At 28.2% G+C, this 16,348-nt stretch overlaps 1 protein-coding gene across 1 annotated transcript; it reads right to left on the reverse strand.

The window, feature by feature from the left end:
* Positions 1-8,973: 8,973 nt before the first annotated feature.
* LOC107018995 (ribonuclease 3-like protein 3) lies at positions 8,974-12,608 on the reverse strand. Its single transcript, XM_015219584.2, has 3 exons — positions 12,089-12,608; positions 10,440-10,586; positions 8,974-9,413 (listed from the first exon to the last, which is right to left on the reverse strand). The coding sequence occupies exons 1-3, from the start codon at positions 12,464-12,466 to the stop codon at positions 9,138-9,140; spliced, it is 801 nt and encodes a 266-aa protein (XP_015075070.1). The 5' UTR covers positions 12,467-12,608; the 3' UTR covers positions 8,974-9,137.
* Positions 12,609-16,348: the final 3,740 nt, after the last annotated feature.

The following is a 16,348-nucleotide window of genomic DNA, read 5'->3' on the forward strand; positions in this document are numbered from 1 at the left end:
TTGCCCAATTCCGAATGTACTTCGGATTTTCTTCATCCTAATAATCTATTTGTTTTCCTATCAAGTGTTGTCTCCAATTACCCATAGGGTCGATATTTATGTTGTTCTAATCATTTTAATGTCTTAGATTTAAAGGTAAAGCAATTTGTACCTTTCTTTTAAGTTATCCAATTATATGAATTTTCCTATAATCACAAGAGTTTAACTTTTTTTTGATACGTATTCACAACTTTATGGGGTTGACTTTATACCATTGTTAGATTGTCAAGGAACTTTAATTTTTATATTTTTGCTTTACAAAACATTAATATATAAATGACCTCTATGTAGGTTTGTTAGATTATGAAAAAAATAATGATATTTGAGCATTTATAATGCAAAGGTTTTTGCAGCGAATTGTATTTTATGTTTGTTTGTCTAATTATATCAGTAATTTTTTTGTTTCGCTTTTGGTTATGTGAGTTCCCCCTTTGTTGTGATAAGTATCAGTTGGTGAGGGACGAACACAACTTATAGATTTGTACCATCTGGTACGTAGCAAGTACCTTAAGATATAGTTAGATGAATCCACTTCAGTTATGATATTTGCTCCCATAATGACACATATAAAGGGTTGTTTCGACGATAGCATCATTTGATGTGGGATGTTTAGTAGTTGTTGTCACAGTATGGATCCCTAAGGCGGGAATTTTGCATGTATAACATGTGTCTTTGGCTTCATACCAAAAGACCAATAAGCCATCTTTTCCTTGAAAATTTCAATTATTATAGAGGAATCAATTTCTTTTCTTCTTTACAGTTAGTTGCTCAATTTCTCTTCAGAATATACTTTCGTGTTTTTCATCCTAATAATCTATTTTTTTCCTGTTAAGCTTTGTCTCCAATTACCTATAGGGTTGATATTTATGTAGTTTTAGTCATTTTAATGTCTTAGATTTAAAGATAAAGCAATCTTTAATTTTCTTTTAAGTTATCTAATTATACGAATTTTGCTATAATCACATGAGTTTAACTTTTTTGGATACGTATTCACAACATTATGGGTATGACTTTTTTTTGCATTATAAAACATTAATATTTAAATGGCCTCTATGTAGGTTTGTTAGATTACGAAAAAATGATGATATTTGAGCATTTGTAATGCAAAAATTTTTGTTGTAAATTGTATTTTATGTTTGTTTGTCAAATTATACCAGTAATTTTTTGCTAATTAATGCCCAGAAAAGAATAGTTGTTTTTTTTAGCTTTTGGTTATGTGAGTTGCCCCTTTGTTATGATAAATATCAGTGGGTTAGGGACGAACACATCTTATAGATTTTTACTATCTGCTATGTAACAAGTACCTTTAAATATAGTTATATGATTGTACTTCAATTATGGCATTCATTCCCATAATGACAAATGTAAAGGGTTATTTCATCGATAGCATTATCTTATGTGGGATGTGTAATAGTTCTTGTCACAGTAGCGGTCCCTAAGGCCGAAATTTTACATGTATAGCATGTGTCTTTGTCTTCATACCCATAGATCAATAATCCATCTTTTCCTTGGAAGTTACAATTATTATAGAGGAATGAATTTCTTTTCTTCTTTTACAGTTGGTTGCTCAATTTCTCTTAAGATTATACTTTGGGGTTTCTTCATCCTAATAATCTATTTTTTTTTCCTATTAAGTGTTGTCGCCAATTACCCAAAGGGTGGATATTTATGATGTGTTAATCATTTTAATGTCTTAGATTTAAAGGTAAAATAATCAGTAACTTTCTTTTAAGTTATCTAATAATATGAATTTTGCTATAATCACATGAGTTTAACTTTTTTTGGAAACGTATTCACAACTTTATAGGCATGACTTTATATTTTTTGTAGATTGTCAAGGAACTTTAATTTATATTTTTTTGCATTACAAAACATTAATATTAAAATAACCTCTATGAAGGTCTGTTAAGTTACGAAAAAATGATGACATGTGAGCATTTATAATGCAAAAGTTTTTCCTGTGAATTGTATTTTGTGTTTAGTTTTCGATACCATTAATTTGTTGCTAATTAATTCCTAGAAAAGAAAGGTTGTTTTCTTTAGCTTTTGGTTATGTTAGTTCCCCTTTTGTTGTGATAAGTATCAGTTGGTGAGGGACGAACACAACTTATAGATTTGTATCATCTGCTACGTAGCAAGTACCTTTTAGATATAGTTAGATAATTCCACTTCAATTACGACATTCACTCCCATAATGACACATGTAAAGGGTTGTTTCATCAATAACATTATCCGAGGTGGGATGCGTAGTATCTGTTGTCGCAGTAGCGCTCCCTAAGGCGGGAATTTTGCATGTATAACATGTGTCTTTTGCTTCGTATCCATAGATCAATAAGCTATCTTTTCCTTCGAAATATCAATTATTATAGAGGAATCAATTTCTTTTCTTCTTTTAAAGTTAGTTGCTCCATTTCTCTTCAGAATATAATTTGGGGTTTCTTCATCCTAATAATCTATTTTTTCTCCTGTTAAGAGTTGTCTACAATTACCCATAGGATGGATATTTATGTTGTTTTAATCATTTTAATGTCTTAGATTTAAAGGTAAAGCAATTTGTAACTTTCTTTTAAGTTATATAATTGTACGAATTTTGCTATAATCACATGAGTTTAACTTTTTTTGAATACGTATTCACAACTTTATGGGTATGACTTTATATCTTTTTTAGATTGTCAAGAAACTTTAATTTGCATTTTTTTGCATTACAAAACATTAATTTTTTAAATGACCTCTATATAGGTTTGTTTGATTACGAAAAAATGATGATATTTGATCATTTATAATGCAAAAGTTCTTGCTGTGAATTGTATTATGTGTATGTTTTTCTAATTATACCAGTATTTTGTTGCTAACTAATGCCTAGAAAAGAATGATTGTTTTATTTAGCTTTTGGGTTATGTGAGTTCCCCATTTGTTGTGATAAGTATCAGTTGGTGAAGGATGAACACAACTTATAGATTTGTACAATCTGCTATGTAGAAGTACATTTAGATATAGTTAGATGATTCCACTTTAAGTATGGCATTCACTTCCATATAGACACATGTAAAGGGTTGTTTCGTCGATAACATTATCTGATGTGGGATGCGTAGTAGTTGTTTGTAAGACCCCAAAATGAGTTTGGGTGTCTAGAGCCTAACATATTTGTCTTAAGGTTCTAAAATGACTTATAATATGGTTTAGAGGCAGTTTGTATGGTTTGAGGTTATTTGGAATTCAAACGTCAAGGGACAACCAAGACGTTCGACGACTAGTCACCTATGAGTCTCATGTGTCCATGCGTGTTTATATATTGTATGATATGAGCTTATGAAGTCTTAAAATAATTTACAATGATGTTTAAATATGGCTTATGGAATTTCAAGAATTTTGGTGGTCGAACGATCAAGAACATCCAAGGCGTTCGAAAGATAGTCCTTAACACGCTCAATGTGTGTCTTGATGGGGCCTTGCCTGTTTGGACGAGTTGCAGGTGTTTATTTTGGGTGAAACTTATTTGTAAGGTCTAAAACTTTTTAAGGATTGTATTTATGTTGGAAACGTCCGGGTATGACTTCGAAAGGGACCCACAAAAATCCCCACAAGAAGCACCCAAGGATGGTCGAGGCACTGCGTTGGCAATGTCAATCGACGGACCAAAACGACGGCCAATTGGTCAACAAACGACCCTTTGGTGAGGTATCGTCGATGAAAACTTATATTGGTCAGGTATCAACCCAAAATTTGGCTAAGGACCAATCGACGGAAGCCAAAAGACGGCCAGTCGATTGGTCCGTCGATGGTGGCTTGTAGCTACTGCATTGCAATTGTTTTATTTAAGAGGTGAATGGGAAATTAACCCCACGTTATAACCTGATTCTAATAGATTTATTTAGCTACTTTTGGGTGTGTATAAGTCATCAAAAACGTGAACACCCCATTCCCAATCCCCTCTCACGAAATTAAACTTTTCCCTCCAAAATATTCTCCCTAGAAACCACCATTGTTGGTGAAGCTCAAGAACAGCTTGGATATTGGATTTACATGGATGAATCATCTAGTTTTAGAGGTTTTCAACTAGACAAAGGTATGATGATCCTTCGTCTCTAAGTAACCTTTCACTTGGAGAGTTAATCTCAATGTTTTCAAAGAAAGTTTCATGATCAAACCTCTTCTTCTTCAATCTAGCCATGGGTTCTTTCTAAAAACGTTATAAATGGATAAATCATGATGAATTGATGTTAATGTATTGGTTTGAACGTGATTTTACTCTAATTGCATGAGAACTCATGTTCCTTCCCTAAATCGATTTAGTCCTTGCATGGGCTTTGTGATCTTGACTTGTTATCGATTGAATTGTGATTCTATTACATTGAAGTGGTTATATATGCTGTTATTTACATGAATTGATGTTGAATTGATAATGAATAATCCATGTGGATCAATGTATGAAGGTTTGAACATGCCTAGCCTAGTCTTTATTATGATCACTGTAATATGGGTCCTTAATTAGTTAAAAAATGGATTTCTGTAATTTTGTGGCTCTTGTAGCTACTGTTTAAGGGTAATATTATGATTGAATTGTAAGTATATATCGAGTATGATCAAGGTGAAGAAGGATGAATATGAATTGAGCCATTTTCTTCTAGGCTATCAAGTAGTAACTTGTGATCTTCATGTTGGGATTGTTGTTATGTGATTCGATCATGGTTAAATGTCCTTAGCTACTGCCTATAATTCAATATGACTATGAATTGTATGTAATGGGTCTAATGTGGATCGATGCATCATAGTTTCAATAGGATTTATCTATGTTAACTTATCTTTCATGAATTCCTAATACAAAACATACCTACAGTGAATTCGACTTTATTGGTAATTGTAGTAGGATCTCGTTAAGGTTATGAATTCTTTGGTTACTGCCCTACATTTACATTGTTGATGAATCTTGATTGATAAACAAGACTAGGGAAATCGATTGATGATCTATGCATATCTATTCTCTAGAACAATGGTAATGTTTTGCACTAGTTGTACCATGATCTTGTAGCGATTTGTAAATGGTTTCTTCTATGCTTAAAGTACATTTAGCTACAGCTATAGATATGAATTGTTGATAAATAGGGTGTGTTGATCAATGATGATCAACGGGGAAAAAATTTCATCTTTGCCCCTATTTCAAGGGAAAAAATTTCAACTATTCAAAATTTTTGTTGAAAGTTTGATAAGATACAGGATGAATATTTTGATTTTGACTGACACTCTCGAAGGAGAAAAAATCGAAGATCATAGATTTTTTGGGTTCTTCAAATTCTACACAAATCTCTCTACGATTGACGATTAGGTCTAAATTTCTTTGACAACTTTTTTGGTATCTTATTTTCGTGTTGATGATTGCTTGCCGGTGTGATGGCAGATCTCATATATGAAGGCAACTGAAAGTTGTTATTTTATAATTAACTTGAGCAAAATTAGTTATGTTTATTTGCCATAACTTCGATTTTTGAGTTAAAAGGTTGATAGAAAAAATATCCAACACATCTTCGTGTGCTTTAATAATTATTTTTTCATTTATGAATTTGTATATTGACCTATAAGTTATGATACATTATTGGTTAGAACTTGATACATTAAAGTGTTGACGTATATGTTGTGGGTTTGAAGATTTGTGAGTTAATGTGTGTTGTTAATATAAAGTATCACATTATGTGCATTTCTTTTTTGACTTTTAAATTTGTATAAGCATATATAAATCGTGATACATTACTGATTTCAACTTGATTTAATTCTAGTTTGATGTGTATGTAATGGATTTTCTAGATGTGAGTCAGTGTGTTGTTACTATAACGTATGAGATACATATAAAAAATTTAATGTATCAATATATGGATTTCTTTATCAATATATGAAGGTATATATCAAAACTATCATGTATTTGAAGTAGTTTTCATTAGGCTATTGTGTATCTTAAATTGAGTTGATTGATATGTGATGTATCTCTAACTTTCAAGTGTGCACAAATGGCGAAATTTGTGGACAAGAAGGTCACAATTGAAGAACTTGTACTTTTTTTCGAAAGAAGATAGACAAACTTTTTTCTAGACTACTATTATGTTTTCGATACATTATTTTGAGATTATCGATTTTAATTTTTTTGCTTTTTTTCATTTTTACTTTGATAGAACATTACAATTAACTATCAAGTGGTGAAATTCTGATACAATAAATTGAAATGTTAAGATTTTAAACTTTGTGTTTATTTTTGTAACAAATTGTGTTTCAAATATACTTATTTGATAATAATATACCAGAGATTATATTTATGGAGATGGTACCACTTAATATGGTTCAGATATATTTTTCTATAGTGTATCATGTTCTAATTGAAAATAGTGTATCCTATATAATAGGGTTGTAAAAAAGTAGTATATATAATTAAATAAAATGTATCCTTAAATGTATCACAATAAGTAAGAATTAATTTATCAATAGATACATGAATGATTTAGGAAGTAACCACAGCTAATTATCCAATGTATCAGTATAAATCAATACGCAACTTACTAGAACTAAGTTATCAAGTAAATACATAATTGAATCAGCAGCCAAGTTATAAATTACATTGGATTAGTTAGGTGTCAAATTGTATCGTTAATTAACTAAAACTAATGAGAAAGAATAATATTGTGTATTTATATGCATTTATATAAGACAAATGTGTAGGACAATTCATACTGTAAATAACAACTAATAATAATGAAAGTTAAAGTCAAAATAAATAATTTTATGGAGAAACAATCTAAAACATGAGTACAAGTATCTTAAAACAATAAAACAAAAAATTCTAAAACTAGAGTTAATGTATCTCAAAAACAATAACATTATAAAAGAACTGCCTAAAAACTCATTGATAATCTCTATTCAACATTAACCATATTGTCTTGAGCTAGTGCTGTGAATTGACTCTTAGACCTTAATTGATACTTAATGATAATAAATAGTAATTGATACTTAATAACAAATGATGTTTGAATCTGCTACAAAATGTAACATCATATATTCTTAATATGATATTTACGTATCATGCGTTCAACTATTTTAGACTATGATACACTGTTCTGCAATTTACATCCATAATATAATTTTGAACTTTAGTCTTAGATACATTGAACATAAATATAAAAAAAAATTATTTGAAACAAACTGACATCTATTTGAATCTGATATAAAATGATACATATATCAAATATAAAGCATTTTAAATGTGTATGTGATAATAGATACTCACTTCAACTTGATAAAGTGCAAATGTATCAAAACTTATATATGATACTTATTAAACTTTACATACTCATTATTATGTATCAGATATAATTATATTGTATATGATATAAGATTCTACAAATTATAGCCTATTCTACAAAATTAGAATTTTATGTATCTAGATAATACTTTAACTTATGATACATGACCATACGAGAACAATACCTTGTCATTAATAATTTAAATTTTTGAAACAACGAACAAAAGAAAATATAAACATCTATCAAAAATTTATGTCTAATACTCATTACAACTTGATGAACTAATATGTTTATCTTAGATTGATCATCAGTCTTTTCTGTCGCTCCTGTACCATTGGAAGAATATTCAAGTACACCAACATCAAAAATAAATCAAAAAAATTTACCTCGACAGAAAAATAAGACTAATATTAGGAATTGTAGTTAGCAATGACAGAGAAATTAATTAGAAACGACGCCATCCTCATAAGCATTAGAATTGTTAAATTCAATCAATGTAAGATGAAGAAGATGAAGCTTCAAAAAAAAATTGAATGGTAGAATGGAGAAGATGAAAACTTGATTTGAAATTAATTGTAACTAGAGAGAAAAACCTTTTGAAATTCAAATTGGGATCAAGGATGTAACTGATCAGATTATGGGAGTGAAATAAGGGAGAGATTTAAGGAACAAAAATAGGAAGGGAACGTGGATTGTTGTGTTAGGAGTAATGTATCTGTTATACTTTAAAATGGTAGGAAATAATGGAAATTATGAAAAATAAAGGTGTGTATATAGGTAATTTTTCTACATATATAAACCCGTGTTAATATGAACTCGATATATGTTTTTTTAATGGAAAAATTACTTGGATGGGTGTCTTTTAATAAATAATTATAAATTTTAGCGATTTTTTTTGTTTACTATTATTCATAGCAATACTATGTTAAATCTACAATGTATATTAAAGTGAAATATGTATACATTATAACTATTTTTAAAAATATATTATGTTTGTTTGGTAAGAAAGTGACACATTGTTTTTGTTAATAACTGTTTTTTCTCACATTGATTGTAACCGGATTTTAACTTTTGCATGAGAAGATTAGTGAAAATGGTTGAAAATCTTGTGCGACAGGTCGTGATTTTACTCCTTTGAGTAAGGAGGTTTCCGCGTAAATTGCTTGTGTTGTGTCTTGCTATTATTTATTCTTCGTTCTTAATATGTTTGAGTTAAGGGACCTGGTCCGTTACTCACGTATTCTATCAGGAAACACTTCCAACTACTACAAACGCCATTAAAGAGAAATCAACATCCTTATTACAAGGTGGTTGATGCACTAACGAAGGAAGGGACTAATCATCTAACACAACCATATTCCTTTTTGTACTGTGAAGTTGTTTGTCTTGGAAAAGCTAGAAGCAGACACAGCGGAAGCTCGTTTGATAGGCTGACTAATTCCCCTACAAACATAGATGAATGCATTAATACTAGTAGTAGAAACACCCCTTACCTTAGAATCAAGCTACACTACATCTCTGTACTAGCATGAGTACTAATGCCACTATCTTCTATGAACGAATATTAGTAATGAATATCAATATTTTGTTAACCAAAAAAAAAATTCAAAGTTAAAAACTTACAAAAATATAAGGGTCGCTACATTATAGTTCAAAACATACGTATATAACATTTTGAATATATAGTCCAAAATCTATAGCTATTATAATGTTTGTGAAAGGCGCGCACCCACGAGCACTAGTAAACAAGTAAGAAATTATAGATACATAAAAATAGATACGAAGTATCAAAACTAATAATAGTCTTGAGCTTCATTAAAAATTATAATCATTACAAGTAGTTTTCAAGTTTTTGACAATTTCACAATATGCATTATGTGCAGCCCTATTTAGAGCAATTAATTTCTTGCCACTAAATTTTCCCTTGCCTGCAAATTCACCAGCAAAAACTTCAATTTCTCCTGTTTTTTCCCATGTATCGATAAGTTTAACACTCCATCCATTTCTTTGGCAAACCTCATAGAATTTTGTAACTGGATGAGTCTCTAGATTTTCTGGAGTAATCATAGGTTGCAACAAATTTTCTACCACCTGTCCAAAGTTTAACTTGTTGATATGAGTTTCTTCTATACACAAATGAATGTGTATCTAAATTCTAGAGTTAGTACGTCATATTGTAGTCGCAAGGTCCTCTGTTTCAATTTATGTGGAAAAGAAAAACAATATGAAATTAGGTGTAAAAATTAAAAAAAAAAAAAAGGATCAATAAAATTTACATATTTTAAAATCAAACAGGAAGGTACTATAAATCAACACAAATAATAGTCCATACAGTACATCAAAAATGATCTTTAACGACGATTAATTAACGATAATAGTTTAATTGCTACTAAAAATATATTGTTAATGGTATTTAAAACTCTTTATAAATGTCCCTAAAGTTTATAGCGACAGTGGATCAAATGACAATTAACTAATATCGGTAAAGACTTTACCTTTCCTTGTAAATGTGTATTGTCGCTAAAGATTGTTTTTGTTGCACTGATAATATTTTTAAAATGTTTGAAAACATTAATGTCAAAGAAAAACCGTTTAACTCTCGAAACAGTAACACCTCCGCATAAAATGAGATGAAAAAAAGCACTATTCCCTTCATTTTAAAATGCTTGTCGCAATTTTTTGTTGAGAGTCAAACGGTTTAAACTTTAACCTAGATATATTTGTTCATCATACACGTTCGTGCATGCGGAGCTGGCTTAATGTCTTTAAAAATGAGGCATATGTCTTGGACCCCAAAACTAAACGGCCTAATTTTTTAGTAATAATAAAATTATCTTAAGCTTTTTTTTAACCAAAAAAATAATAAAAAATGTTTGAAAAATATTTTAAAAAGAAAGAAATAACTTGAATCTCAATATTAAAAAAAAAATTAAAATTTAGATCTCCAACCAACTTATTTTTGACTTTAGGTCACTAATTAGCTAAGTCGCCGCAACGTGTATGCAAATAATATGAAAGTATGGACGATGTACAAGTACAACCACTTTCGTAATACTACATCCCTAGCTATACAACTAATACACAAAATAAATTAAAAGTGAAGCAATTATAATGCACCTGCCAAGTTATGTCCATGGAGAAATTGCAGTCAATATAAATGGCACCAATGAGGGATTCCACAACATCAGCCAGCACCTTCGGGGGATCAATAAGTCCTGTTGAATGTAATGGGTACTCAAGCATTGCATCTTTGAATTCTTCTACCTGAAAAAACATAACAAGTCTTAATTATTTGGAAATGTAGCTCAAATTAGGTGGTGTATTCCATCTAAAGGGAGACAGTCATTTAAAAAAAATCTGATTTAAAACTTATGTATATGCAAGATAATTAATTATATATAAATATTTCTAACAATAAAGTGTTGAATTCAATAGGAAACATATTTGCATTTACTTCAAAAACGTGATTAGCTGGCAATGGTACACATGACACTTCTGACTTTAAATGGTGAATTAATTCAACACTATTAATGTTTAGGGTAATATGAAGTGACAGGTTTTATATGAAAAGTGTTAAATGAGCTGTTTGGTGTGGAGGAAAAATGTTTTTTTTTAGCAAAAACATATTTTAGTATTTGATATACAAATAAAACGATATTATTTCCAAAATATTTATATATTATGTAGCGAAATATTATGAAAGTGAAGAGGAATGGTCAAGGGATTGGGGTTTCGAAATTATGGAGGAGATAATAAACTGTGAAGGTTACTTATGCCATCAATGTTGGCTAATTATGTTTATAGAATGATTTCCAGAAAAACAATATTTATAGAAACCAAATATCTATCAATTTTTTAAACTCACGCCAGACATTACCTTAATAACTCATTGGTTGAATTTTCAACCTAACAACCTTAACAGTTTCTTTCTTCCGTCCAAAATTAATTAATTAATGTTTTAACCTTTAAAAATTGATTCATGATTAAGGTGTACTATAGAGATGGATTTTCAGATTATTTCCATCTATCAAATAGATTGTTAATAACATAGCTAATATCACCAGACGAGAACACGTGAGTTATTTCTTATTAGCAATAGGTACCAAATGACTTTAATAGATTACTTTATTTATTATGATTGAAACAAATAAGAAAAATTCACCTAATATTTTTTATTTATATTAGAATTTAAACTTGAAACCTCATGATTTAACTTACATATTTCCTTTCTAAATTGGCATCCTCTGACTTTATTGACACATATTGGAAGTTTGATTTCTTCCAGCTAATTTTTTTCTTTTTCATGTTCTTTGGTTTTAGAATCTTCTTTTTATCATTGATGACTTGGTCCATGGTCTCCTTTTCATCTCTGTAAGTTATTGTCTTATATATAATATAATAAAATATTGGAGTGGTCAAGTCAATCCCCTCCTCCCCTCCCCAAACCAATAACATCTAAATCACTATATCTAAATCTAATAAATTTGTTCTTCATAAAAATATCATATTTTAATCAAAATTTAAAAATAAGTGAATTTCTTAATTTATATGTCCAAACTGAAGCCACCACTATAAAAAAAAATGTGAATTACATGGAGATTTTAGTGGAAATTAGTATGAAAATTCAAAGAAAATTTATTTTTGTGTGAATTTTCATAGTAATTCTCAAGTAATCCACAGTTTTCTTATAGTATACTAAGAATTAAAAAAAACATATCAAAATAACAAAAATAGAAATAATAATAAAAGTAAATATTATTACTTACTTGACTTTTAAATAGAGGTTTTTTGTGCCGTAAATACTTATGAAAATCATATTTGATGGCTACCCTAGCAAGTTTTTCCGTATCCACATTAGCCGCCCGCAGCCGCGTCAACTGTCCCGGCGCCAAATCAGGATGTAGAAAATAATGCAACTTTGCTATCAACATATTTAACACGGAGTCACCTACGTATTCAAGCCTTTCATATGATTCATACTTATCTTCTCGATGAAACGAAGAATGAGTAAAAGCTTGATATAACAAATTAACATTCTTGAATTCGAATCCTACCGCGTCTTGTACTTCTTCCACAAACTTTTTCCATTCAAGGGTTACCTTATTTAGATCTCGATTTTCGCTTTCATCAAGTTGTAAATCCATCGAACCAAAAAGACAATCTCAAAGATTTTTTTTTTCTATGGCTAACTTATATATCACATGTATCAAAGGGGAGGAAGGTTTGAATAAAGGTAATAATAATGACATAAAAGTTGGCAAGGCTGATAATAGATATCTATTAAATAGTTGATCAGAACAAGGAAGAAATTTTATTGTTTTAAATAATAATAATAATTTGAAGATGTTGATGGCGTGTTGAATGACGTTTTAGGGTTTCTTGTTTTGGAAAAAAACAATTTGATTTCAACTATGAACCATATTATAAAGAAATTGTATATTGATAATGATCTTTTTATTTATTATTTCTTTATTAAGTAAAATTAATCTAAACTTAGTTTGTAACGTTCTATAATGCATAAACATTTGAAAAAAAATTATCTTAATATTTTATCATAATCTTAAAAAATTTCACACAATTTAAAAAAATTATAAAAATCTCTAATCTGTACTATTCTCGAATGCATCACTTTACTCGATTTATCAATATATCACTTTATGTAATGGATCGGAATGTCAAACTGAAACACGATGTATCTAGACGTTTTAGGATGTTTTGGATTCTTCCAAAAAACTTTGTAATTTAAAAAAAATTGGGAATAGAATATAATTAGCTCTTAACACCATGTGATTTGTGTAATAAATATTTGACTATAATGGCTTGTTTGGTACGGGGCGGCTCAACGCATTTAAAATGAGATATCCACTTTAGGTCCAAATTTGAGGAACCCCGTGTTTTTCGTAATAATAAAATTGCTGTGAGTTATTTTTAAAAAGAAATTATACGTCTTTCATATAATTTATTTTACTCTTTTAAGTTTGTTTTGAAATATTAAAAAATGTTTTTTTTTTGTTAAATTTCAATTCAACTTTCCACCTATCATGTTTAAGACCACAAGATTTATAAGATATGTTGGTGTATAAACCTAATTTAGTTTAAGAATTTTCAAAAAAAGTTCTTTATGACGGAGTACTATTTATAAAAAAAGTAAATTTTTTTATTAAAAGAAAAAAATTATTTACCTTGAAATATTTTTTAAAAAATATACTAACAATTCGGCATCTTAAACCTACAAAAACAGACTTTAAATATATGTAAAAAAAATTTAAATCTATAATTTATTTTTGACTTTAAATGGTACAAAGAATAAATAATAACTCGACACTTATTAGAATTGACCTAACCTACACAATAATATAATTCAAAACTTATAATACAAATTCTTTATCTAGAACTTAATTAAGAATGAAAGTAAAAAATTCTTATGTTATAAATACTTATGAAAGTTATACGGTTATTTTAGCTAGTTTTTTTTTATCAATTTTAGCCACTATCCCATTTGAATTGAGATATAAAAAATAATGTATCATTACTATTAATAAAGTTAGCACTAAATCATCACCGTATTTGTAACTATCACCTCTTTTCATCAAACTAAAGAGACAATCCAAATTATAGTCCATCACTCCATATTAAAATAATGATGTTGACAAAATGTTGTTGGCATGTAAAATGAGTATACAAATAATTTGATTTAAACTATGAACATATTTTAAAGACATTATATAATGATATGATCTTATTCATTATTTCTTTATTTATTTAGTAAAATTAATCAATTCATAGTTTGTAACGTTACACACAAATATTTAAGGGCTTATGTGGTATAAGTGGTATAAGGATCTTATGATTAATTTCAAAATGAGCTTATTGCATATTTTATTCGAATAATGAATATTTTCAAAATCTATACGAATTGTTTTTTTCTCTTATTAAATTAATCCTTAAATAATATACATTCCAAAAATATAGCTCAAAAGTCAAAACTAATATTACAAATTCTTACCCTAGAACTTAATTCAATATGTAATAAATACATACAGTACAAAATTTTCATATTATTTTTTTACATTAAAAATGTTTTAAAATTTTAAATACAATATTATAAACTCAATATACAGTATTATACAAAAATTATAAAAGATATTTATACACTCATATATAATAATATACTATATTATACATATAATTATATAAAACAGACTTTGTGACTTTTCATTGAAGCCAAACATTATATTAATTCAAAAGCACCTCAAAAACTATACTAATTACTCAGAATTTCATAGTTAGGCTCCTCAACATATTTTACACAATATCCATGAGAAACAAAGCTTATTTGCATAAATTCATTTATCAAATTTTGAAGCTTCGAGCTTCAACGAAATATCAATAATACTTTATAGTAATTCCAGTAACAAAAATAAAATGATAAATTAATTTGTAAATTTTGGCAAAAGTCAGGGTCATTATCAATTACTCATATCTCAGAATAATTAATTTGATAACTTGTTCCCCAAGTAAACATATTTTAAATGATTTATAATTTTCAACTGATTTTTTTGTCCCAACCTACTGAGCTTAATTAATTTGTAGCTTGACTATAAAGTTTGGTAAAAAAAAGATAAAAATAAAAGCTGTCAAAAAGTCTTTGCTTCGAGGAGGATTTATGGGAAATTAGCAAACCCATATTTATTAGTCTATGTGTGTTATAAAATTCAAATGCTTTAGCCATTCAAGTGCAAGAGAAATAGTCTTTTCGTTATTATATATAAAATATATATTATTTATGCCCCCACTTTTTGTTTGGTTAAGAAAAATTTTCTCTAACTTTGAAAAATAATATTGATCCCTCTTTTATCTTATGCAACAAAGTCTATTCTACTTTTTTTCATTTTAAATTATTTATTTATGTGTTTATTTATTTAATTATATACATATTTAATTATTTACTAACATAAACTTAAAATTGGAGAGTACAAATACTGGTTGGAGCCAAGTAAAACACATGTTTATATGTTATTACGTAGATAAACACATTTTAATTGTCAATAATAAAATATTTTCTAAATTATATCTTAAAATTTATTGACAATATAAATGAATACTGATCTTTTAAGAAATTGTCATGATATGTTTTTATTTTTATTAATTATTATGTATTACTTGTATCGAAATATGTTTATAAAGTTTATTATCACATTAAATATTTCTTTAAAACTAATAAATTATTTTTTATTTTGTTCATCTGTTTCATTATAAAACGATATTTGCTAGGGGAACAAATAGATACTAATATTAATTTCTCTTTTTTTGGACGAAGTTTAATATTTTTTTTCGTAGGAAATTTTGTTGTATGGATTCATAAGCAAAAAATATAATGATTTTAAAGAAGTTTTTAAAATAATCTGAATGTTGATAATGTAACAGTGGAATAGATCAATAGGCATTTCATTAAAAATTTAAAGGACAATGCAAAAGTATCCCTCAAAGTTCTAAATCTCAGAACACACTTATACTATACTAAGGTCCTATTATCTGCTTGAACTTATTTTATTAATAATTTTCTACCCCTTTTCGGCCTACGTGGCACTATCTTGTGGGCCCAATGCTAATTGATTTTTTTTTCAAGTTAGTGTCACGTAGGTCGAAAAGGGTAGAAAATTACTTATAAAATAAATTTAGGAGAAAATAAGACCTTAGTATAGTATAAGTGTGTAAATTTGTGCATTTTCCCAAAATTCAATTAGGAAAAAAAAGGAAAGAATAACGTTTCTCAAAGTTTATGAATGGGTAATTTTTAAAGTAAATTGAGAATGTAAATGATTTTCAGCTTTATAGGAAGTTCAAAAGCTAATATACATGAGAGATTTGATTTAATATAATTCTATATTAATTAGTTTTTATAGATACATAAAAATTTAATAACTATAACTTTAATAAATTTTTAAGTCATGAATATTAGGATAGATTTAATAGCTAATTTAGTTTCGTGCATTGCACATGCATGTAGCTTTTATATATATATA

The sequence above is a fragment of the Solanum pennellii genome, chromosome 5, assembly GCF_001406875.1.
Source record: "Solanum pennellii chromosome 5, SPENNV200".
In the NCBI taxonomy this organism is placed as follows: Eukaryota; Viridiplantae; Streptophyta; class Magnoliopsida; order Solanales; family Solanaceae; genus Solanum; species Solanum pennellii.